The sequence below is a fragment of the Callorhinchus milii genome, unplaced genomic scaffold (genome assembly GCF_018977255.1).
Source record: "Callorhinchus milii isolate IMCB2004 unplaced genomic scaffold, IMCB_Cmil_1.0 Scaffold17, whole genome shotgun sequence".
NCBI lineage: Eukaryota > Metazoa > Chordata > Chondrichthyes > Chimaeriformes > Callorhinchidae > Callorhinchus > Callorhinchus milii.
The window spans coordinates 11,118,928-11,144,443 of record NW_024704758.1 but is presented as its reverse complement, the minus strand read 5'-3'; the positions used below and the strand labels follow the sequence as shown (position 1 = coordinate 11,144,443).

Here is a 25,516-nt window from a genome sequence, read left to right as displayed (position 1 = left end):
TGCCAACAACATGCAATGGGACACATCGAGTACAAATGATTGCCACAGTTTGAGGCGAAATTCTGTGTGAAGCAAATGAATCAAATTGCTATTATCACAGTTTGTTGTTGACTAAAGTGTCACATCACAAAGATATTAGGACAAAACTGCAGACTAATAAGCTCTACACTCTAAAATCTTGCACTAGCAAACAGCTGTATGTTTTACAGGAAATTGTCAATAGCAGCGATTTTAATTGATCCCATCTGTACAGTTTTTGCTTCAGGCAAGGGGGTGGGTGGGGGAGGGGGTGGTGGTGTGGGGGAAAGGAACTTAAGCAACCTATTCTGTTTTTAGAAAGGATTAGTGGTAAGTTTGATCTGCGTGATTGGCATCAGTCTGGAAGGCAGCAGAATGGTTTGTGTGTCCTGTTGATGTTGCTTTGATATTGTTGTTGGCTTAGGAGGAAAGGAGAAATGTGTGTCAGCGCATGTGATCCAGAACAACAGACGTGTCTTATTTGTTTATAATATAGATGATAATTCATCCATTTTAATTTAAATATTACTTGCAGAAGTTCAGTTCAATATTGCGTTCAACATCAGTTTTGCTTCCTCAGGCCTTTGTGGACTCCGCACATTGCTTTTTTTTATGGTGGTGTATTTCTCTTCAACCTGCGCGGATATCATTTCTGTGGAACAATTTTCCACTTAATATCGAAGCAACCACACTCAGTATCCCACTATGCCTGTACAAATCCCACCTTTAGAAGCATAATTGTAATAATATAGCACATTGGGACCCCCTGAAAGGCTACCCTGCATGAGGGGAGCTGTATAAATGGAAGTTGTTGCTGTTGTAATATTGAATGCCCATTGCAATGGCAGTCCTTGGCCTCTGACCGTGCTAACTTGGTGCCAACATGTAACACAGTATGCCTGCTTTACTGTTCACTCCCACTTTGACTTGAAGTAGAATTCTGAAGCTGATTCAGTGGTCCTAATATAGTTACCAGAAGACAAGTTTTCAATTTAGTAATGTTGCGATGCTTGTACAGAATGAGTGCAAAGGCGAGGGATGAGTATTTTGTTAGGATCTCTCTGCCAGCTTCATTCCAAGCAATGGAAACAATGCCTTTGATGTTCGGGGAGGGGGAGGAAGGAATTCAGCCAACAAGCTAGACAGGTAACTTCTAGCCAACGTTCAGGAGAGCTGCAGGGTCCTATTATCAAGTAGTTCCTTTGATTTCTGTTGTATATATTGTTCAGACTTGATGTATGTGGCGTGCAATGGTTTTGCGACCATAAGGGTTCAGGAAAACCGACTGATCTTACCAAGGTATTACTGGGTAAAAACATTCGCACTATGAAGTTGTAAAACGTTAAGATTATTAAACAGAAGCTTCATAACATTACAGCTATACAGCTGGTTAGTTGTTCCAAGATGTCTTGTTTACTGAGTTACACATATTTTTCTACTATTATTGTAGCTTGATTCAATTGTTAGCCTTTTGAGGCTTGGGGTTCTGATTTTTAGCCTTTTGAAAGTTTTGTGACTCATTATTGGTGCAGCACTAGTTATTTCATATGTAGTATCGCCATGCAGGATGCAATCAGGCAAATGCATACTCTGGCAGAATAATTCATTGTAGGTTTTTAAGTTTTAAGAATGTTTAGCAAAAGTAACCAAGATCACAGTACATTTGTGTGAATACCACTAAGATAATTGAAAGCAAAGTTTGATAAAACTACTGCCGTTTATGTTGATGGTAGTTGTTTTACCTGCTGTTTTGTTATCTAATTCCATAGATATTGGCCTTGGGATATCAGCGCCTTGGGACGTCCTCCCGACGTGAAAGGCACTCTATAAATGGAATCTTGTTGTTGTTGTAGATCTATTTTGTGAATTACCACAAACATTACAGCAATTGGCCGATTTCAACAACTGGTTCATGTATGTGATTCAAAACTATCTCCTATTAACTAATGTTGGTTCAGTACCTGATGGCCTATCCCTGTTTGGAAGTTTCTAGTCTGATGAGGTTTGGGGAAAGCACCTTAAAATGGTATTTGAATGACGACAACAAATGTAAGACACGCTTCATTAACTCATGTGCTCAGGTTCCCATTTGTGCTGAAATTTGCCATTTGGAAATTTATTGGCCCCAATCAGCTGAGCTTTTGCAATGTCAAAAGGACAATTAAAAGGGACACTATCTTCAACTACGAAGTCTTGCAAGTAGTTAAGGACACGTAAGTAATTGTGTAACATCTTGTAAAACTGCATCAGTGCATACTTTGCCATTTTCATTATCGAATCATCGTGCACAAGGCTTTTCAAGGCCTTTACTGTTCCCTACCCTCGAAAACGGTTTGCCAATCCTTTTAGAAAATGCTGCCTCTTTAAGATTACTCAAATCTTGCAACTATTTCACAACCAACCATAATTACTACTCTTGTGTTTTTCCAAAGCTGGGTGATGAACGTTATATACAGTCTATAAAACAAGGCTCAACATGTTTGTTATGATATTGCTAATATTTTTTGTGTTCTTAATCCATAGGCGATTGGATGCAAATCACATCACCTCAGTGCCTGAAGACAGCTTTGAGGGTCTGGTCCAATTGCGGCACCTTTGGCTTGATGATAACAGCCTAACCGAAGTTCCTGTTTACCCACTTAGCAAATTACCTTCGCTGCAAGCCCTCACCCTAGCTTTGAACAAAATTACGCACATACCCAACTTTGCCTTTGCAAATCTCTCCAGTCTAGTTGTTCTGTAAGTGTTTTGCAGAAACCTGGTAATTGTAGAAGTATTTACATTTGTGCAGCTGTTTTCTAAATAAAACAAAGACTTGCAAAGATGGAAACCCAATTTGACTGAAATTAGTCAGGGTATTTTTATTTATTTTAAAAGTCCTCGAACCTTTTATAATCAAAGCGAATTTACTCCGTAGTAAAAATGTTCTCCCAACTATTGTGCTAAAACCATATTTTTTGACTCTTAGCCTCTCTTTCCCCTTTCATTTTTAATAAAGTAAAGAATATTCACTAAATTTCTATACAATTCAATTTTTTTTCTTTTTTTAAAAAAACGAGTTCCAGTGCCCAATGCTGGATTACACCTCCAGAGAATTTGGATAGTTGATGTAAATTATTTCTGCAGTCAAGTGTAGGACACTAAAAGGCTGTTCAGATAACTCCCAAAACTGCCAAGCAAATTTTAAATACAGTATTCTACAGAACTGGGGAGTAATGGTGTTTAAATACATTTTCAGATGTCTCTTTTCTATAACTTATTTACTCGGTTATTTGAGCAATCCGTTATGGGGTGAAAGTGCAGTATTCATTAACAGTAGCCTTTGAGGATGATTCCCACTAGTAACTACATGTCTATCAGGCTGATCCTGCTCTGAAACTTCCTCAGAAGGAGGTTGTGTTAAGGTGCATTTGCCCGCAGCTTGGCGTAATACACATCCAGAACTTGCATGTGCAAATCACTATTTGAGACTCTTGTTATGAATGCCGCAGTGCTGAAGTAACAGAATGGGTGCATTTGCTTTATGCTGGAAAGAGATTACTGTTTGCTGTTGGATGCTCTTTTCGACATTGATTCTGATTTTGTACTTTCTTTCCCTCCAATTTGTTTAGGCATCTTCACAATAATAAAATTGATACGATAGACATCCATTGCTTTGATGGGCTTGCCAACCTGGAGACATTGTGAGTACTAATGGTGGTTAAAGGTTCCCTTGGGAAGTAACAAAAAAACTTTGAGCAAAAAAAANGTCCTCTTGTAACTAAATGTAGTGATGATGGCAAAATAACGCTTGTCAATACATTAAATCCACGACAGTCCATTGAGTAACATGAGGAGCAATACTTGTCAGGTTATCAATCACTGAATTCCAAGTGGTTTTGAACATGTGCTGAAACTCTTTCCTTCTGCTCAGTGGTTTCTGATGCTAGTCAATGTCAGGCTTGATTGGTTCCTAATGACCTTCAATCTCACAGTAAGCGTGTAGGAAGTGGGCAGGAATGACTTCCTGTCAAGCTGTAACATTTGCAAAAAAAAATCTCTTATTGTTTTCAAAGAAGTACATTTCCAGCAGATATTTCCTTTCCCTTTATTTGGCTTTCCTCTTTTGTTTTTTCCCACACATGTTTAAGTGTTTTAGCACAGTCTTTTCCGTATTGTGTGGTGTGTTTTTTTTAAAGCAGTGAGCTTATTTGTTTTTCGTGAGCTTTATTCTCTGGTTTGCTATTGCTCGTATATTTCATTTCCTTTTTTTCCCCTTCTGTGAGCTCCTATAATCTGCACCATTTGCAAGCAGAGAGACGCATCCTTGCCAATACTTACATCAGCCTCGAGAAGGAATTTTCTTATCTCCTTCCTCCAAACCCCCCCCGTTGGCACTGGATGATCAATCATTAGTGTGATTAGGTTATCAAAAATATTCCATCACTTACTGAGGCTGATCTGGAAGATGGAGGTATTTTATATTTTTATATACATATAATATATAAGCGATTTACAATTTCACATTTTTAAAAAAAACTAAAATAACTTCACCAAATTCAGAAAATGTCACCAACCCTTCTGTAAAATTTGCTATCACCTCAATAGCATCAGCTCACATCTGGGTTATCACTAGATTTGATAAAGTGATTTGTTGGTATTTGGGTTCTTTTCAAAGTACGGGCATGTCAGAAACTGTCAGTGCATTGGCTGTTGTGTCTGTGAATCTTCTGAAACACTAGTTACCTACCTCACTCAGTAACCTGAGCTTCTTGAAATCTGATTTTTCACCTAACATTTCTCTGGTGAGACTGGACATTCTCTTTATCGGGTACCCTGGAAACTATTCTACGCACATAGATATTCTTAAGCACAGATATTGACCAAGTATATACTTGATCAGCTTTTAACAAAGCGTGGAAGTGACTTATCATCAGAAACTGGATTTGCCTCTTTTTGAATTGTTTTTGCAATTTGTTCTGTCAAATCTGGACTTTTTGTAAATTACAATTAGCAAATTATGTAATGATGTAATAATTACGAGTGTAATGCTTTTTAAAAAAAAATAAGACTCCTGGGGCTTCTTGTCGCTCATGTTATGGATCAAAGACAAAGCTGACTTGAAAACTTTCGACGGGGCTTTGTTTCATGCAGCCGTTCCACATAACTCAGCTCTCTAACACAGAGAATCAATCCCATTCCTCTTCTCTGCATTGCTCGAGGGCCTGGGTGGCCCCATATGTTACAGCAAAAGCATTGACTGTGGCTGTGTAAGAGGATTTTTTTTACATCACATTACTATAAACAACCTATCTTTCTCTGTTTCATAGTACACAAACCGATATTAGCTATTTAGTTTTCTGTTGCATTAGTTTGTTTCACAGTACATGAAATGTCAGGATTGTTACCTGATGTTTCTGTGTCTGTTATTTCCTCACTAGGGATCTGAACTACAATAATTTGATGGAATTTCCTGAAGCCATCAAGTTCCTTCCGAATCTGAAAGAGCTGTGAGTGCAAATATGCGTTATTTATTTCTAGTACTTAGAGCTAATCAAAACAGACTGTGGAAAATATTCGTAACATTCAATGTTCATTGCTGGCACTTGTTCCGGTGCCTGGGAAGTACATTGATGAGGATAAGATAAGAATGGTTTCCGGAGTCCTGGTAAGTCAGAAACTGATGAAGTTGGTGTAAGGCACAGAGGCAAGCGAGTTTGTTTCGTCAAATCATTCAATCATTGTGCCATTGCCTGAAGATCCCTTTGACACAGAGAGACCATAGGTCTTAAAAGGGCGAAGTGTGCTCCATCTTTTCTTGACATGGAATGCTGAAAAACAGAGATGTAATGGTGTCTTACCTGGTCTTAACACCCTTTTAAGTTGATTTCTTTTGCTTACCGCCACCTGAAATGTCTTCCATTTCGGTCTGTCTTCCAAAGCCGCCTGAACCAAATTCTTTGACCTTGCCTTCGGTCACCTCCTCCACCCTCCAAGCACTATCTCCTGTATAAAGCTTTGAAACATTACATGAGGGGATCTGTACAAATTATGGTTGTTTTTGTGTGTAAGTGTAAGCAAAAGAGCTTCTAATATCCCATCGTATGGACGGAACATTTCCCAGCCCGTGGTTATAATCCACTTAACTTTCAGATTTCATTTATACTGCACACGTGGTAACGATTGACTAATTCTGGCAACGAATTATAACTCAGAGGCTGAGCCAAGGCAATTCACCCTGAAATCCTGCTTGATCGGGAGTGCTGTGAACTGCTGTCTAAACATGAAGGGTGTGGAATCCACAATATCCTTCATTGTATATTGCACACAATCTGAACACCTGATGGAATGGAAGTCCTTTGCTGTGGATGTTGACCGTGTGATAGACTGTTGGTGCTCCAATCTCAATAGTCATTGTGCTCAATCAATGACAGCCATGGGCTTTTGGGGAGTCCAGCAATTTTGCTGCAGTTCTTCTGGTCTCTTCAACTATGTCTCCTCACCTCTAGGAATGAGGGAGATTATATCCTCTCTGGAATTTGGATTTGACCGAGCCTTCAGCTCCCCTCTCGACTCTCTTCCCCCTTCTCGCTCCCTCCCATCCCTCCCCTCACCATTTCCCCCCTCCTCGCTCCCTCCCCTCACCCTGACCATTTCCCCCCTCCTTGCTCCTTCCCTTCCCTCCCCTCACCCTGACCATTTCCCCCTCCTCGCTCCCTCCCTTCCCTCCCCTCACCCTGACCATTTCCCCCCTGCTCGGGTCATGACCCAACTGTGCAGCGCCTTGGGACGTCCTCCTGACGTGAAAGGCGCTCTATAAATGGAACCTTGTTGTTGTTGTTGTTGTTGTATTTGTGATGCTTTGAATGCAGGTGGACTGATGAATTTTGTGAACACTGTTGATGATGTCCAATAAATCCCCAGTGAGTCATTGGATTGGGCTAGTGACAAAACAATTTTGAGCAGTTGTGTCTTGCACACACAGAGCAACTCTCATTGCGGATGAAGCTCTCATACTATACATTTGATACTGTTCCCTAGAGAGCTCCAACCGTCTGACATACTGCTTCTTTGTCAGTCCTGTGTAAGCACACTCTGACCTTGTAGACCCTGTCCTTAGATATCGCCTTCCTGGGCACAACTCTTTCTTTCCTCTCGCTCCTCAAATGATAGTTGATGACAGCTACTTCAAGAGCAAAAGGTCATATTTCTATCCTGCTTTTTTTTAGAAAATTGAGGCGTTGTTCTATTTGTACCACTTCTGAGCTGGATTTATAGGTGACATGGGGAACATATATAAGCATCGGAAATCGTAAAATGTGTTAGTTTAATTGGATCTGTCCTCCACTTTATGAGTTTAATTACATTTTGCACAGCAGGTTTGCAAACCGATTTCCGACATTGAAAGCTTCTGGTGATAACCGCTCCCCCCACACTTCAACAACAGACGGTTAATTTGATGCCAGTAGCATTGCTGTTTCTGGGTTTGTTTAGACGGCCATGTTAACAGCACCTAGAATACTATTTCTTTAACATGATTCCGAAGGTTCATTTACCTGTGGCAGGAAGGATGATGCCATATGGTTTCTTGATTTATGAGTTGCTTCTGAATGTTTTGAATGTTAGACTCCACTTCCAGCAATTTTATTTTCATTGCCAATTGCAGAAATGTGCACCAAAACCCATGTCAAAATAGCTTTTAGATAGTTCTGTGTAATGTAAGGTATTACAGAAGATATAACACACCATTTCAGGTCCTTAAACCTCAAACCATGCATTATAACTGGGCCTGAAGCCAAAACCACTGTGATATTGTTTCCTGCAGCCGGTCGATCTGCATGACGTAACGAAACACGAGTACACAGGGCACTCGCCTGATAAGAGACTACCTTATAACCCCATTCGACACTAACTTGAAATGACTTTGTCTTGCTGATTTGAGTATGGAAATTCAATACATTGCTGAATTGTGATCTCTCTATATTCATTGTTTGACATTTTCTTTCAGAATTCTTCTCCTGAATCTTTTCCTTCTGTGCTGTCCAGTCACATATTGTTATTCTATGTATTGTAATCCCCTTGAGACCATTGTATGACTTATAAAATGTCTAACCGTTGGCATGTTAAGTGGGAGAATCTGTATGCTTGGCACAACTGCTTAATGCTTGAAAGGAACATTTTGTGCCTCCTCCCTTCAAAAAGCCAAAGAATTCAAATGTTTAATTTATAAACTCCACAAGTGCTTTAGGTACGCAAGAAGCCAGGGCTAAGGAAATATTTCAGGATCCAGAGATTAAGTAAAACCTAATTGAGCCAGAACATGAGCAACTTTAACTGACGAGTCACGGCAGAAAGCAAACCATGCATGAAACTTTAGGGTGGGGATAGGAGTTCGATTAAAATAGATAACAGCTGGCTGCACAGGACTTTGGACGGAAAAACAAACTTGAGTTAAATGGAAGGAAGGGAACAGCGATGTATTGGGAAGGGGTGTGGGCTCATGTGATAGCATAAACACTGGCACGGACTAGTTGAGCCGAATGGCCTATTTCCGTTCTGTATCACTTTATGTAAATAAGTAAATGCAGAAAAATACATTATCTACTACTGATATAGGGTTTGCTGTAGTCATTGAGAGGATGTGGAATTTAAAACCTATCCAAGCACGGACATAAATAAAATGTCATTGTTCAAGTTTCCTCTAACATAAAAGCTAGAGAAGTCTATATGTCTGAAGTTTGCAATAAAAAGCATCTGCATGTGTGCTGCTTGCTTAAAGTTCAGGGAGTTTAAAACTGATGGAGTTTTGTTTCTTGTTGCAGAGGATTTCATAGTAACAGCATTGCTGTAATTCCAGATAAAGCCTTCAGTGGGAATCCATTACTTCGGACCGTGTAAGTAAAACACATGTTGTTTTCCTCTCCTTTCTCCTACTGAAGCTCTTACCTTGTTGTTTGCTTGCTCATTATTGTTGGCTTGTCTGACCCATCCCTTTGCCTTTCAGACACTTGTATGATAACCCAATCTCTTCTGTGGGGATTTCTGCTTTCCAAAATCTGTCTGAACTACAATCTCTGTAAGTATATCTTCCTTGTTCGGTTTCCATACATTCTGGTTACATTATAACTGGCGCTTTGGCATTATTTATCAAAATCCAACCTGCTATGAAATGGCTTGAACAGCCTGGGATGTATCATGATGTTCAATCTGCAGTTGCCCCGCACTAATTACAGGACTATCTGTGCATTAACTTGTAAGATGATTGCACCACATGTGTAATGGTTAGTACAAATCTTAGTTCATATTCCTGTAATTATTGTTACGGTTTAGTCACTTCAAAAACTCAGGGAATACTTTGAATATCAGAAACAAAAGTTCACAGTAGGTAGAAATACAATGGATTGGAAGGTTGTAGAAGACTGAGGCACTCCAAAGAAGGATGGGGAAGTAAGAATATGGAGGCAGGGAATAGATTGAAAGAATGCTGTCTTAGATGTTTTAAAACCAGAGGAACGTTAAGAATATGGGGAAGCTAGCAGAAGAGTGGGATTAGATCAAGTGGCTCACATAGATAACATCAGTTCAGACTTGATGGACTGAGGTCTGTGCTGTTTTATACTTAATGGTGAATGGAGAGGCTTGACCAACCCAATGAGCTGTGGCACAGAATACTACCTTATTCTTCTAAGTTATGACATAGATAAACTGCGTTAGGATTATAGCTTTCATATGGGAGAAAAAAACATATCGTACATATCGAGCTATATCTTATATATAAGCAATAAGATGACTGAGAAATAACCAACTTGTGTACAAATTTCTCACCAAACAAAGTGATTTGGCTCTCTCTGTATGCAGTTTTCTTTATATATGTGAAGAGAGATTAGCTTGCAGTAGACTATGGTGTAGACTTATTCCACTCTTGCCCAGTGTCACCGGCCAAAGTCTAGTGATAAATAACCAAGAATGCTGAAGCTGGCATGATTTAATGGCTTTGCAGGAACAGTAAATCTCGAAAGACCTGTAAGTGCACGGAACACTAAAATGAGGGATTTCTGTTTTTTGGCAGCACATCTACAATTTAAATCGACTTCAACTGTGAAACAAAAAGCAATCCATTTTTAACTCTTAGCTCTTGGAAACCGATTTTAAGAGTTTTTTTTTCACCCCCCTACAATTGGTCGTTGAGGAATCTGTTGAAGTGGGAACAGCGAATTAATTCAATGATCAAGCATTAATCAGAAAGACTTCGAATCGTTGAAGCCTGCAGCACAGAAGAAGGCCATTTGGCCCATCGTGCCTGTGCTGGCTCTTTGAAAGAGCTATCCAATTAGTCCCACTCCCCTACTCTTTCCACATCGTCTTGCATCTTGAATATCTTTGAAATTCAATAATTGACCCACTGCTTGTTCTTCTTTGTACAGAGCAAAAATGGACATGACATCACCCAGATAGAAATTGGGAAATGTTGATTTAACGCCTTTGTTTTGGTATGTGTTTTTTTTTCTGATGCAGCACCTTGACCGGAACCAGAATAAACAGAATCCCACCGGACCTGTGCCAGCAACTGAAGATGCTACGATTTCTGTGAGTTGTATGCTCATTGCATTATCCAGGAAACCAGCTAAAGTAGAAAATTGCATTGTAGAGTGAATTGCAAAGTATAAAGTGCATGAGGAGCTGCAAATGTTTGTAAATATTATGAGAGTATGGGATAAAAGTATGGAAAGGCTTGAATTAAAGTATTTTAAGGTGACGGTTCCAACTGTGAGAGCTAGATAATTGCCTGGGGTTAGGAGACGTGTTGAGGTTTCAGTTGAATTCAGGCTAGTCCTGTCTTAAGAGGAGCTGAGCCGCTGATACAGTTCATTAAGATAGCAGAGAATGTAATGCCCTATTCGTAGAATGCATATTTTTTTTTTGGGGGGGGGGGTTGGGGGAGAGAGGAAGAATCACCTGTTTTATGGGTGCCTTCCTTATCCCCCAGACTAAAGATGTACGTACCATTTCCAACAAGCAAGTAAACCTTCGGTAGGTTTGGTTCAGAAACATTTGCGGAAATTTGCATTTCTTTTAAATCTGTGCTAGAGGGGACTTGATTTCACAACGTAAGACGGGTTGAATATTTAGCAAGTATTTCTGAGGATTAGGAGGGTAATTCCAGCATTTACAAATCCTATGAACTTGATCTGAACTGCCCCAAAACGCCCAAACTTTGCAGCATTGTGCTAGTGAGAATATTCTGTATATTTTGCTTTGAAATCCCATTTAATATTCAATAATTCAAGTTGTAGATCTTAAAGATGTGTGTATGCATGGACTTTTTATATTGTTTCTTTTTTTAAAAAAAACCTTGTTATCCATTTACAGGGACTTGTCGTACAATCAGATAAAGGAGCTACCGAGTTTTGAAGGCTGTGCAGCATTGGAAGAAATGTGAGTTGTTTTTTTTTTGACCTGCTAACTCAGCCGGGAATCATAAAGCGAGCTTTATGCTTCGATCCTTTCATCTGCAAACCTGTACCTACAGCGCCTGAAATATTGCAAGGAATGTGGATGAAGCATTTTATTTTGAAAGTTTGCTTAACATGAACATACTTATAGAGGTGTTACTACAGCTGGTTTAAATTTTAAAAAACAGTATTGCATTCTTATCACTCCTCGGGGTACTTTTTTTTAATGAACTTGTACTTTTTTTAGAAAAAACAAATTATTGCCTTGTTGCAACTGCTCTCTCTTCTGGGACATTGAGCCACATTACCTCAACAATAGGGTCAGGCTACAGTACAGCTGGTGTTCACATTGGGAACGCTGCATGCTGGCAGGAGTGTTACTACATTTCTCATTTAAAAGCAGCCTTAGCCCATTACGTATATTAGCGTTGGCAGATCGGTGGTGGATTTGCAATATTAATAATAATATGAGGCCTTAAATTTTCTATGGTGCGTTTCACATCCGGAGAGAGATCTCAAAGCGCTTCACAGGATATACTGTAAAGTACAATGGTTGTGCATTTCATAGGCAAACGGATTAGTATCGCAAGCCAGCAAGTCAGTATTTGCATACTACTGCCTTATATCAGATGAAGAACACAGCTCCACTCAAAGTGTTATAACGATGCATTGGGTTAACACATAATTGCTGAAATAATCTTAACAGCAAAACTGGATTATTTGTGAGCATCACAAAATGTTATCTATTTTGCCAATAATTTTTTTGTTTAAAAATTGTCTTGATTTTTATTGTTGACTATTATGGAATGTTATATGCTTCAAAACTAATTTTGTCAAATTCATGTCTGATCAGGCGGAAAGCTTAAATATTTTGTACAATCTCTGGAATATTTAACTGGTAAAACTGATAGCTGAGAAAGTCTTTTGACATGTTTGCTGTTGCTGCCCTTGCCACTCCCAGCCAGCGTGAACTAATTTTTGGAATTAAGCTGTCATTCAGGAGCCACAGGCCTGTGCATGTCGTCAACCAGTCTGGTAAAATAAAAGCTGCTCGCATTAGCTGCATAGTTGAAATGAAATTAAATATGTTTTGCCTTAAAACATTCAGATTCAAATTTCTTAAAGCAGGATGTTGTGTCTTACACATCCCCCAAAAAACTAAATTCATAGAATGGAGCAGGTTCAAGCTTTGAATTGCATGAACTAACTTGAATCCTATCAGTATCCACAATGAAGGCTTGAATGCGATACGTGCACGTGGAGTGGAGTTCCTTATTTCCTGATGAAAGCTTTATGTGTGGCATCAAGCAGGCTAAGGCATCCAAAAGTGGTGAAAGATAATGGTGAGGAAAGACGTGAGTAGAAAACTGAATTGATGTTGAATGAGCATAGCACAGCAATGAGCAAGTAAGGACCTCAAAATTAGTAAGAGGGGAAAAAAATCAGCAAAGGAATAACTAACTGCAGGTCAACATCTTATTCTATAACCTATGCCTGGAGTATTCCCGTCAGAATGGAACCACTGTGGAACATGAAGTATTTTTGATTTGAAGATATAAAGAGATATAGAGAGATGGGATAAAATACCGTTGTCTACAACATGCATAGATCTTTTTGTTTTCCCCGCTGTCTCTGTCTTGCATTATCTTTAACATGTTGCATTCATTACACACTTCATATCTGTCCTAGCTGAAAGATTGCAGGTAGGAGTGATTGCAGACCGTTTAACACTGTCCCCATTGCCCTGTGCTTAGCATTGGGTCTTTTTATAAGTCCTTGAGAGGCATTTATATTATTATTTGGTTATTGCCATGGGGCAAAAATAAAATCAAAGTCTTCTACCTTTTCTCTTTTGAGTTAGTTTTCTAGTTTTGTTTTATATACAGTTCTAGTTTTTCAACTTTTTTTAAGATTAGTTTTTTATCCATATGGTTTCTACCTGAATTTCTTTTCCTCATTTGATTTATTGATTTGAAGTGCTCCGAGACAGTATGCCACGTGAAGGGCACTGTATAAATGGAAGCTGTTGTTGTTGCTTTGCCTGCCCATGGGGTAAGAATTTCTTTGCAGCAGTGAGGGGGGAGGAAGAGAAAGACAAAAAAAAGCCTCCAGTCAAAACCTTTGCAAAACATGGTTTGCACTAGCAGGCAAAGAAAAAAAAATCCCAGCCACAGTATGAGCGGAGTTTCTTTTCAAACGATGTTATCTGTATACGGGCTGCAGGGGTTGTCAGTCGGATTTCAGTGAAGTGCAATCGTGGATTCAGCTGCCTGGGTGGCCAAACCCCAACTCTGTGAAGTAAAGCCAACTTTTCATTTAAACTTTTTGTTTGTTTCCTGGTATTGTTTCCAACTTGAGTGTCGTTTTTGCATTTTGATTTGCTGTTTTGCTTATTTCTCTGGTTTAAGATTGCTTTCCCACCTGCCTGCCCGTTCTGAGCAACCACCTGTTTATTTATGGTTTTGTTCTTTAATTCCAGCAGTCTCGTTGCCCCCTTTTTTGTTTTGTTGCTAACTGAGCTAAGAGTTTAATCATACCTGGAGAGAATGATACAGCTTGATAGTAACTAATGGCCGTTGATAACTTTTCAACATAGTATATTTGTCCCAGCAGACTGGTGGTGCAATCTAACTACTCTAAATTCAGCTGAAGCAATTGGCTAGAGATTCCCACAGATTCCATTTTTAAGAGGGTTGTGTGTGCTGTCCTGGCTGGGATTGTTTGCCCTCTGATTTCCTCTGCATTTCAGCAAGTGACTCGTGTCGACCATCATCTTCCCTCTCCAGCTTGGCTGTGATTGAGAACTGATGTTCTTCACCAAACAACGTGCTGAAACCACAGTGTCTGGCAGCACCACCGTTTGTGTTTAACTGTAGCAATATTTTACATCTTCTGCATAAGTTATGAACATTAGTCAAGTTCAGTCTAGAGAAAGACTAAGCTAAGTGTTGCTTTGCTGCCGAGTTGTATGTTGTATCTAAATGAAAAACAGCTGGACCCGGGCCAGTCTGTATGACTGCAGTGAAGTCCTCCTTTTATTGCAGTGCAGAGTGCCAAAAAATTACTTGTTCTTGTAATCAGTCACTAGACAGAACTTTACATGGCCAGCTGCTTCCACAGCCCCTGTAAGCCACCAAAATAGACTCTGGTCTTGTATTTCCCACAGAAGTTTATTTTTAAACCAATTATTTGATTTAATGGAAAGGATTATTCCAAACCATGCAAACAATAATTCTACACTTTGCTTTGAGATGTCTCGAAGATGTGATAGGCGCTATATCAAATGCAAGAATTATTTTGATTATTATTACACACCAGAGGAAGCTCATTATAGAATCCTTTCTGACCTTGTTGTACAACGTATAATCTATTACATTGGCAAGACATATGTAATCAGCTTTCTGCATTTCTGAACTACAGAAAGGATTTTTGCATTTGCGCTAGTTAACCGATGAAAACTTAAGCTTTCATATATTTCTTAAATCTTTCTCTTTTGAACTCTGCTGTTTTGTAAGATGAGGCTTCAAGAATATCCTTTGTTTTTTGCTGATCAAATTTAACTGAGGTTTAGTTTTGCTGAATAATTTTTGATGAGTAGCTTTATTTACCCAATACAAGTAGATGTAAGGACATTGCAAGGCTGAGTTAGTAGCTAAAGAGTGCAAACCGTATCATATGATTGTACAGTGATGTGCAGTGAACCTCTTGTGACTATCCAGTTGCCATAAACAAATTCAGAACTGAGATTAGAAGCTGCATAAAGACAATTCTTTATGTTTCTAGTAGAATATCAGCCCTACAAATGGACTCTTTGGACTGTGCTACTTTCTTTATACTTTTAGTAGAATTTCTGGTACCCATAGTACTGTGTTGATGTTTTGAAGAGATGAATAAATATTATTCACCTACGAAAATGTGTTGGTTTCAGCTTTCAATCAATTTTCAATTGTAAGCAGGTGTTTGAGTGTACACACAGTGGATAAATGCCAGTGGAATTGTTGAATGATTGTTTTTAAGTGTACCACATGCCCCAAAGCTGGGCTGGCTTGCTGCTGTTGTGTTTATATTAATATAACAATGAGGTTAATGTGGATATGTAATGGATATTGTCTTATCAAAGGACTTAAATCATTACACATTATTTAGACTACTTATAAGTTGTGGTTGGTTCCCACAGAACTGTAAAGAATACTGTTTGTCTCCAGTTTCAGCTGGGTGTCAGTGATCCTTTTTGTTTGTATGTAGGTTATGTATTTATACAATATTTTTTTTCTTGGATAAGGGTGAGAGAGAAAATAATCACCTCCTATACTGCGAGGCCTTGTACTAGGATGGCAGGCAGACTGGATTGTCCTCTCCCTCTTGATTCTCTGAACCAAGAGTAGGGTAGTCGTGGTCTTCGAGATCTTTAGCCAGGAATACAATCGGGCAAGAAACTTAACAGACTTGCACCTCCGCACCAAGTAAAATCCACACTAAGTAAAATACGTTTTCAGTCTCTTTCCTTTTGTCTTGACCACTCTATTTTAAGTGGGCAAACATGGCTAGTATCATCAAGTTGCAGTTACAATTTCAGTTAAGGAGACCAACATTGTCTGAAAACATGGCTTGTGTTAAATAGGGTTCCTGCAGTGACTGAACTGTCCTCGCACACTGCTGCTGAGAATTTAGTCTGGAGTTGCATTGCCTACAGGGAAGAGTTTCTGCTTTCAGTACAGTTCACAGAGATGGACTGGTGTGCACAAAGTTTGTGTGAACCAAAACTCTGATTACAATATCCGCAGGCAAAACCTCATTGGATAACCTGCAGAGCTGCGAAGGAAAACTATTCAGATTTGTTGCTCACATTGTTCACAGTGCTGATTTGGCGAATGAGATGATGTCCAACTTTGACAATGCCTGTGTTAATCATATGTGTAACTTGACTGTGACATGTTACATTATTGCAGAAATTTATCGGATTATTGCTGAATTGTTGCATTATTGCAAGAACCGTAACAAACTACCAGTTGGGGAAATGGCAGCAAAATGGTATGGGGGTTAATGTATTTAAAGTTTTATATAAATACTAATTATTTATTGCATTGCAGTGTGCTATTGCGTTGAGGTTAAACTGGATTTAGTGAGAGGTTTATGAGTTAATGGATCAGGAAGGCAGAACTACATTCTGTCTGTACCAGTTATGACATTGGAAGCAGAGTCCAAGGTCACTGTGGTCATTCCTCACATAACTGCAATAAAGCACAACAATAGGTTTGTTTTAAGTGCAGTGACTATGCTGGTAACAAAGGAATTTAAGTTTTTTTTATTTGACCAGAGGTGGGTTATTGCTTTTATTACCTCCAGTGCAGTAATATTTAACAGTAGGGTGTGTATATATACAATATAAAGATTGACAAATGCTTCACCAAGATTCTCCAGGCCGAAATAACTTTAGTTCTACTTAGGAAGCTTATTCCTGAGTTGCCATAAAGCCTGAGATCAAGCATTCACTTTTCTCTATATTTTTTAAATTTAAAAAAAAAGTACTAGTGCTTTCCTGTTGATAGTTGTGCTTTGGTTAAAAATGTACCAAAATATTCTGTCTTTGCAGTTCCTTGAAGCACAATGAAATCAAAGAGATCAAGTCCGATACGTTCCAGGGCCTGGCTTCTCTCCACTTACTGTAAGTGTGTGCTTTTTTTTTGCGTCTGATCATTCTGTTCACTTTTTTTTACAAAGCCATAACCTAGACTTCCATTAATCATGCATGACAGATGAAATACTTTATCTCATAAGCTGAGGTGTGACCAGTCAAAGAGGAAGCATTGCTGTAGACTTACCCCTGACATTTTTATACCCTGATTATGCGCTCATGCTTGCTTGAACTCTTAATTTGTGCAGGTCCGGGAGACTCGTTTGAAATACTAGATGGGAATGTTGTGTCTTAAAGCTATTAAGAAACTGATGTGATGTTTGTTTGTGTATAGGAAATTGATCTGGCACTGGAATCTCCTTCTAAAGTTCTATTTCTGGCATTCCTTATGACAATAATATTGAAAGTAGACTTAAATTACACTTGCTGGGGTGTTGGAATAAAGTGTCATGCTTGTCATTCACCTGTAAATTTAGTAATCTAGACCGACTCTCCAGCATAGCACTGAGGAGAGTTGTGTTGTTGGATGAAACAGTAAACTTGACTCCTCATTTTGATGGTTCAGGATCCGTTATAGCCACTCTGGCATTATTTCAAAGAAGAGCATGGAGTTTTCCATGGCCATTATCCCTCTCTCATCCAAAGTCATGAAAAACCAGATGAATTGGGAGTTGCTGTTTGTAGGATGTTGTTTGCATGGATTAGTCATATTTGCTCACATAACAGTGAATATACTTGATTAAACTCACTCTGAAGCACTTTTGAGATAGAAGGAGATATATTTGTTTATATTTTGTTTAATGATGGGTTTAATAAAATTGTAATGAAATCCATTTCTTCCTGTTTAAACTCATGAATTAGTACTTTTTTCTCCCTTTTACAGTGACTTAAGTAAAAACCAGATCTCAACAATACACAAGAATGCATTCATCTCTTTGTCTGAGCTGACCAACTTGTAAGTGATCTTAGTTGTTTCAAGCTGCTGGATCTGTTGTGACTTTTATTTCATTGATTATTTTAAATTTAAAGTAACGTCCAATATTGGAACAGATACATTATTTTACTTTGTATATATTTTTTTGAGCTCTTTGCCTGAAGTCGAGGTTAGATAGAGAGTGTAATTATAGCTAAACAAACAAAATTGAATGCTGACTAATTAGTGACAAAATGTTTTGCTTAACATATGCAATTTGACAGTGGTTGACCGAGTATAAAGTCTTCATTGACACTCATAAAATAATAATTACAGTTATGCTATTTTATAGTCAAAATTGTAATATTAAGCAAGCAAAATATTGTAACCATTGTACAAATACACTTGTGCATTGGCTCATGTTCATTTTTTGTTTGTTCAGAGATATAAGTTCCAATCAACTGACTTATTTCCCAACATCCGGGCTGGAAGGACTCAATCAACTTAAACTTACTGGGAACCCTGAGATGAAGGAGCTACTGGTAGCAGAGGACCTGCGAAAGCTCAGGTACGGAATTACTCTTCTCTATTCACTTCAGCTTTCATATTTCATTGCCTTGTGCCTCGCATGACAAAACGTGTAAGAATTAAACATGTCTGACCTAAAGTCCTTTGTGTGGTATTTCATTGCAAAGGCTTGCACAAGGGAAATTGAGAAAATGTTTTGAGTGTTGAGCTGCTTGTCGAAACATAGCTTGCAATACCAAATCAAATGCCTATTTATAAGACTTCATCAGTGCAGTATCTTATTAGACATTCTTGATGAAATAGTGTTTTTGTTTGAGTTAGTGCTGCATTACTTTCATATTGTCCTCCTGTCAAAGCTTAAATCATACAAATGACAATCCCTTCACTGTTTCAAGACAAACATAACTCTGTAGGTGAATATCACTGACCCATAACATTCCTCCTTGCCTGATCAGTCTCAGGTCTGGGGAAATTTATCATTCTTAGAAGAAAATGTGCCCTGGCAACCCAAGCTACCTAATTGTGAACACAGAGTACTGAGCTCACAGTAACTGAGATAAACAGTACAAGGTTCTCTCTCTTTGCGGTACAGTTTAATTAATAGCCAGTTTTATCACCAAGCCTTGTAATATACTCTGAATGATTTAAAACGTACATTTTTAAAAAAAATTACTGTATTTTCAGAACTTTGATGGTTCCTTACGCGTACCAGTGCTGTGCATTTAGTGCCTGTGATTCATGCCTGCCCTCAAACTCCGAAGGTATCAAAAAACAGGAAAACAAGAATCCTTCATCAGAGAAGAACACCGGTAAGCCACGGCCCACTCATGAAGTATTCCTAAACTTTTAGAAACTGTCGTCTAGCTTCCAGGTGGTAAGTTGCCAGTTTCAGCCAGATCAGTGGGCACTAAGAAAAGGAGGCACACGTACCACTGCAAGAGATATGATTTTCAGCTCGAGTAAGAACAGATTTGATAAGTCCTTTTTGAGAGAGGAGAAAATAATGAAATAGTGAATGCTTAGTGAGCATTCCTTTTGTGGGTCTTTTAACCCTTTGGATACTTAATCCCTATCAAGGTTTTTATATCTGTGTGAGAATTGGCTTGTTAAATGCACATTGCGGCCACAACCAGCAAAGGCTTGGGACAGTGTGTGTCAACTGCTACCATCGATTTAGGCTCTGCAGTGTAAGAGTCTTTCTGCTGGTTTCAGTGCTCGCACTCTCTCACTCCGAGACCACCAGTATGAAGTGCTCCATCTTGTGGCCCAGATAAAAGTTAGCAAAACTGCCATGTGCATGACCATTGATGATAGATGGTCTATCTCCAGTCTTCAGTGATCCTCTGCATGTTACCAGTTTACACTTCCCACTACGCATTTCTTTGAATGAAGGCTGAAACATTTCTGTCTTGGCATATGCAAAGTACACAGGAAAAGTTAATTTTTTTAACATTGGTGGATCTGAATCTCTCTACTCCTGAAACATATTCCAGATGTATTCAAGAGGGAGGATTCCAGCATGACTCAGACTCCCCCACACCCCGCCTGACGCTGGACAAAATGGCACTGCTTCAATGCCAAGCGTGCAGTATAAACACAGCAGCAATACCAACATTTTGAATTCTGACTACGGCACACAGACTGAGATGTTGAAATGACTAGTTCTCTAACTTCCCTTTTTGTTTTTCCCTCAGACCAAAGTGGCGTTGGTGAGATTAAAAGCGAAGAAGATGAAAGGATTCAGTCCCCAGTGCACTGCACTCCATCTCCAGGTACTTTCATACAAAGCGTTCATGGCATTATCTGCACAGACTATTCCTGAGAATTACTTCTTGCTAATTTTTGAATGAGGTCGTACCAGTCTTTAAGAGTTCCACCACAGAAACTGTGGGCAAAGTGAAATAGTCCATATATTTTGTAAAAATCCCAAACTCTCCCAGAAGGAAATGGCTGTGAAACAAAGGGACATGCCTGAGAAGTAATTTGATGCTATTTTGTAACTACCGCACGTCTCTAGGGATCCGCTGGAGCAATTATATCAGTGCAACTAAAAAGAGCTTTGTGCTCTGTGCAACACAACACTGTGATCATTACTTGCAAATAACCATTTTAACTTATTTTCCATCACCTGGCGTGTTTTATAATAACTCAGTTGTGAGAGTCCAGTGTAAAATCTGAATCAGGTACTTACGTGAAAATGCATTTTGTAATGCAACCAAATATCAGTCTAGAAGAAAAAAAACTTCACCACGTCAATGTTTGACCATGGTTCCTCGTCTTGAATGAGTTAGGTTTGCTGCCGCAATGTTGGCAAACCACAGTACACGTGTATTATTGGTCACTGGGTAGTTGAGCTAGAAAAACAAATGCTATTTTTAAAAAAAACAGATTCTAATCTTCAACTGAGCTCCAATGAAATTTCCATATTTGTAACAGTAGATTTTGATAAAGAATGTTAAACGGCAACCCTGATTTCCTTTTTGTTTAAAAAGCATCCTTCATTTCTAGATTATTGGTACCATTTCACCATCAAACACTCAGTGTAAACTGATAACCTCTAAATATGAAGTGTGATTGCACTTCTAGAAAAGAAAATTGTGTGTCAGTTTCGCATCCATTTACCAGAAATATTAGCTTTTTGCAAATCCTGTTAAACGTATCACCAGTAAAGGGGGCATGGACAGATATTTGTTTCTGTCCTTGTAAGCTGTTTGAATACTGTCCGACATAGATGAGATAGATGGTGAGTTTGGGCATTGGAATCTATCTTGGTGATACGCAGTTACTTTTCTGAGGAATTACAGAGTTGAGCCATTGACAGTTATTCAGTATTCTCTCTTTCGAGAGAGAGAGATAGATGCGTAAGAATTGTGTCATTAAATTTGACCTTTGAGGGCAAAAGAGAGGTTATTTTAGTCATATTTTATGAAATATATGTGACTATGAAATACTACTTAAGTAAAGAAGTGGTGCTCTTGTAACAGTGTTCTTAATAATTTCATATCTTATCTCTATCAGGTGCATTCAAGCCATGCCGACATTTGCTGGGAAGTTGGATGATACGTCTCACTGTATGGTTCATTTTTCTGGTGGCCTTAATTTTCAACGTACTTGTTGTTATAACAACGTTTGCATCACGTGCACCACTGTCTTCTGCAAAGCTGTTTGTGGGCCTGATTTCGACATCAAACCTCTTAATGGGAGTCTATACCGGTAGCTTGACGATTCTAGATGCAATGTCTTGGGGGAAATTTGCTCAGTTTGGTGCATGGTGGGAGATGGGAAGTGGCTGCAAAATGGCTGGATTCCTCGCTATGTTCTCTTCCGAAGCGTCCATTTTCCTCCTTATTTTAGCGGCATTTGAACGGAGCATTACCACGCGTGACCTAATTAAAAAAGGGAAAAGTCATCGCCAGGTGCATTTTCGAATAGTTGCTTCCTTTGCTGTCGTGGTTGCTGCAGTGATAGCTTGCCTGCCATGGTTTCACATTGGAGAATTTTCAGCATCTCCTCTTTGTTTGCCTTTCCCCACTGGAGAGTCTCCTTCCTTGGGCTATACAGTAACTCTGGTGTTGCTCAACTCGATAGCCTTCCTGCTCATGGCAGTTGTGTACACAAAGCTCTACTGCAACTTGGAGAAAGAGGATCTTGCAGAAAGCTCCCAGTCCAGTATGATTAAGCACGTTGCCTGGTTAATTTTCACCAACTGCATTTTCTTCTGTCCTGTTGCTTTTTTCTCGTTCGCACCACTTATCAGTGCAATCTCCATCAGCCCTGAGATAATGAAGTCTGTCACTCTAATCTTCTTCCCGCTACCCGCTTGTCTGAATCCCGTCCTGTACGTTTTCTTCAACCCCCGGTTCAAAGAAGACTGGAGTATGCTGAAATGGCGCCCAAAGCAAAAAGACAAATCACTAGCGGTTTCAGTGAATACACAAGGTGACTGTGTGCCCCAGGATTTCTACTATGACTGTGGGATGTACACCCACTTGCAGGGCAACCTCACCGTATGTGACTGTTGTGAATCACTGTTATTGACAAAACCCTCAACATGTAAACACTTGGTGAAGTCACACAGCTGCCCAGCCCTGGCTGTGGTTCCTTGCCAGAGACCCAGTGGCTACTGGTCAGACTGTGGAACTCAATCTGCTCATTCAGAGTATGCTGATGAGGGAGACTCCTTTGTTTCGGACAGTTCCGACCAAGTCCAGGCCTGTGGGAGGGCCTGCTTCTATCAGAGTCGGGGATTTCCTTTGGTTCACTATGCGTATAATATTCCACGGAGCAAAGACTAACTGCAGAAGACAATACCAGAAAGGTACGCGTTTGAACACTTAACACAATTGACTCTTCCTTTTGTGGACTTTTATTTCTGGGAAGCACTTTTTCTTCAATCTGACAGTCGTCAAAGAAAAGGGAAAAATGTTCAGTAAGTTTATTGAGCCACGTATTCTTGCAAAACGGAGAATTGCCCAAGCAGATTGTGCGTGCACGTGTGTAGGTGTGATTGTGCTGTGCGTGTGTGTGTGTGTATGTGCGTGTGTGTGCGTGAGTATGTTTGTATATGTGTGTGATATGGTACATGACTACAGACTCTGTTTACAACAGTGTCTGTAAACTTGCGGATGAGTAAAAATTTATTTTTAAAAATAGTTAGTATTTTTATGGTGCATTCTTTCTGTCTTAGTCATTACAAAAATGGTCTTTTTCATAGCTGTTTGCTCAGTTACAGTTAAATTGCCATTTAATGGAAAATTCACTGCCAGATTGTATTACTGTTTCTTCACAGCACATTCCCTGCTGAGTAACGTAACACTTGCCTGCGCTGCAGAATAAACAGAAACTCTATACGGTGAGCATAAACAAATGTGAATACCGTTTTGTGAGTTAATTACTGGTAGTTTCTCAGGAGGTTAGGAGATGCCAAAAAAAAAATTACTTCCAAAACTGAACTTTCAGGAATGGATTGTAGATACTGTGCATAAGACACATTTTCAAATTCATATTGTAAATTATTGGATTAAATATATAAAGGGGGTTATGCTTTTTAAACTCAGTTTAAATAATGGTAACTACCTCTTAAATAAAGTTGGCCATTTTTAAATTGTGGTCTTTCATGTTTTTAAACCGTTCTTATTCTGTAAATAGGTTTGGATGTACATTATCACCATGTTATAAAAGATAAAATGGAATCTTTGTAAATCAATATTAAAATGTAACAAATTTTTGTAGGTTTTTTTGCAATGTGGAAGGGATTAATGTAATTTTTTGAAGCCCAAATATTCACCAGTAAATATTAAAAAATGTTTTCAATTTCCCTGATGTGATGCGTGGTAATTTGTCAGCGTATGAAAAATCCACACAGAAATTTCACTTCAGATTGCTGAGTCTGAATATGGTAAGTATACAGAAACTGGTAAAGCGCAGTTTTGCCCCAAAAAAACACATTATCTGAACAGCACAAATGGATCAACGATGTGAAGTTTAAGGGAATTGTCTGCAAGCATAGTTTAATAATAATAATAATCCTTGCATTTGATATAGTGCTTTTCACGTCGGGAGGACGTCCCAAAGCGCTTCACAGAACACACTGTAAAGTGAATTGCATGTATATTTGTGGGCGAACGCGGCAGCCAATTGCGCACAGCAATGTCCCACAAACAGTCGTATATTGAAAATGACCAATTTTATTATTGTTTTTTGTTTTTTTTGGAGGATTATTATTAGGTGTGTGGAGTAAGGAAACTTGCCCAAGGTTTCGCCCTCTGCCTGGAATTGAACTCAGGTCTCTCGCTTGCAAAGCGAGTGCTCTAACCACTGAGCTACAGGACTCCACAATCCTGCTTCCAATTGCAAAAGTGCTTCTAAATGTCAATGCAGTCAATCTTTAAAAAAAGTGACTTCTGGGGTTTTTACTCTCCTGCTTATTAAAAACTGCAACATTTATATTGCAGGGTTTTTTTATCAGCAGAATGGTGAAAGTAGTGGTACAAATAAAAATAGCCAACCCCAGCCTTAATACTCACCACTGTACTGGTGGAGTTGTGGTTTGGGTTACTGAAAGTGACGAACTCAGAAGTTTTACTACTTTGAAAAAATAAACCCTGAACGGAGTTTAAAATGCCATTTGCATTCTGCCCTAAAGCTTTTTTCAGAAATAGAGAATGGCTTCTGGGAAACAAAGTTTAAAGCCATCACATTACCAGTTATTTTTTAGGAGCCAAGATGGCAGCAACAATGTTTTTGGTCATGTTTGGTGCCAAGGTTTCCACAGAGAAAAAACGCCTTGGAGTTTCCTATTATTGCTCCTGAAAAGGCCCATTTTGTTTCATTTATTAGTGGCAAATGCAACCCCAGTAATGCATTCCTTCACTTCCCATGTGCTGTTATACAAAAGGTTTCGGATTGTGTTTCAAATCTGGGATGCAAATTTTATAGACTGCGCATGCAGATAAGTGATCTCATGTGCTTAGATGGTGAATTTTCTATGTTTCTAATAGGTTTATCTAACCACAATACAACATTTTTTATGATTATACTAAATCTCTAGGTAACATACCTGGTTATTATGGTTATACCTGTTGGATCATGTATTGGGTCTGACTTTTGAAACTATCAGGGGTTGTTTCTCAAGACCTGTACATTTGCTTAATTAAATTGTACCGTGCTGCAGGGATTGTAGATTTACCATATGACTTGGACATACACGAAAATATGTACGTTTGCTACATGTGCAAATAGAGTAGAACAAGTGATATAGAGGCAGGCTAAAAAAAAATTTTTAATACTGCCTTTGAAGATATTTAAAGGTAAGTAAAATTGCATTGCATCTCATTGGTTTGAGATTTTGTTTGCTCAATTTCCTCTTTCAAAGGACGTATTTTGGGAAGGTGCTGTGAAACCATCTGACAAAACATCCAAGTCTTCAGAGAATATGTTCAAAATGCACTTTCAAATGTAAATCCTGTCGTCTGGCATGAGTAATTCTAA

The 25,516-nt window shown here is 38.9% G+C and overlaps 1 protein-coding gene across 1 annotated transcript in view; it reads left to right on the top strand.

Annotated features, from left to right (window-relative positions):
- Nucleotides 1-23,843, top strand: part of lgr4 (leucine-rich repeat containing G protein-coupled receptor 4) — a 69,660-nt gene extending 45,817 nt beyond the window's left edge. The window contains exons 5-17 of the mRNA XM_007887665.2: nt 2,542-2,757; nt 3,630-3,701; nt 5,439-5,507; nt 8,820-8,891; nt 9,002-9,073; nt 10,513-10,584; nt 11,368-11,433; nt 17,044-17,115; nt 17,969-18,040; nt 18,441-18,566; nt 19,211-19,335; nt 20,221-20,298; nt 21,545-23,843. Coding sequence (XP_007885856.2) covers nt 2,542-2,757; nt 3,630-3,701; nt 5,439-5,507; nt 8,820-8,891; nt 9,002-9,073; nt 10,513-10,584; nt 11,368-11,433; nt 17,044-17,115; nt 17,969-18,040; nt 18,441-18,566; nt 19,211-19,335; nt 20,221-20,298; nt 21,545-22,821 — 2,389 coding nt within the window. The 3' untranslated portion in view covers nt 22,822-23,843. The remainder of the gene's footprint in view (nt 1-2,541; nt 2,758-3,629; nt 3,702-5,438; nt 5,508-8,819; nt 8,892-9,001; nt 9,074-10,512; nt 10,585-11,367; nt 11,434-17,043; nt 17,116-17,968; nt 18,041-18,440; nt 18,567-19,210; nt 19,336-20,220; nt 20,299-21,544) is intronic.
- Nucleotides 23,844-25,516: the final 1,673 nt, after the last annotated feature.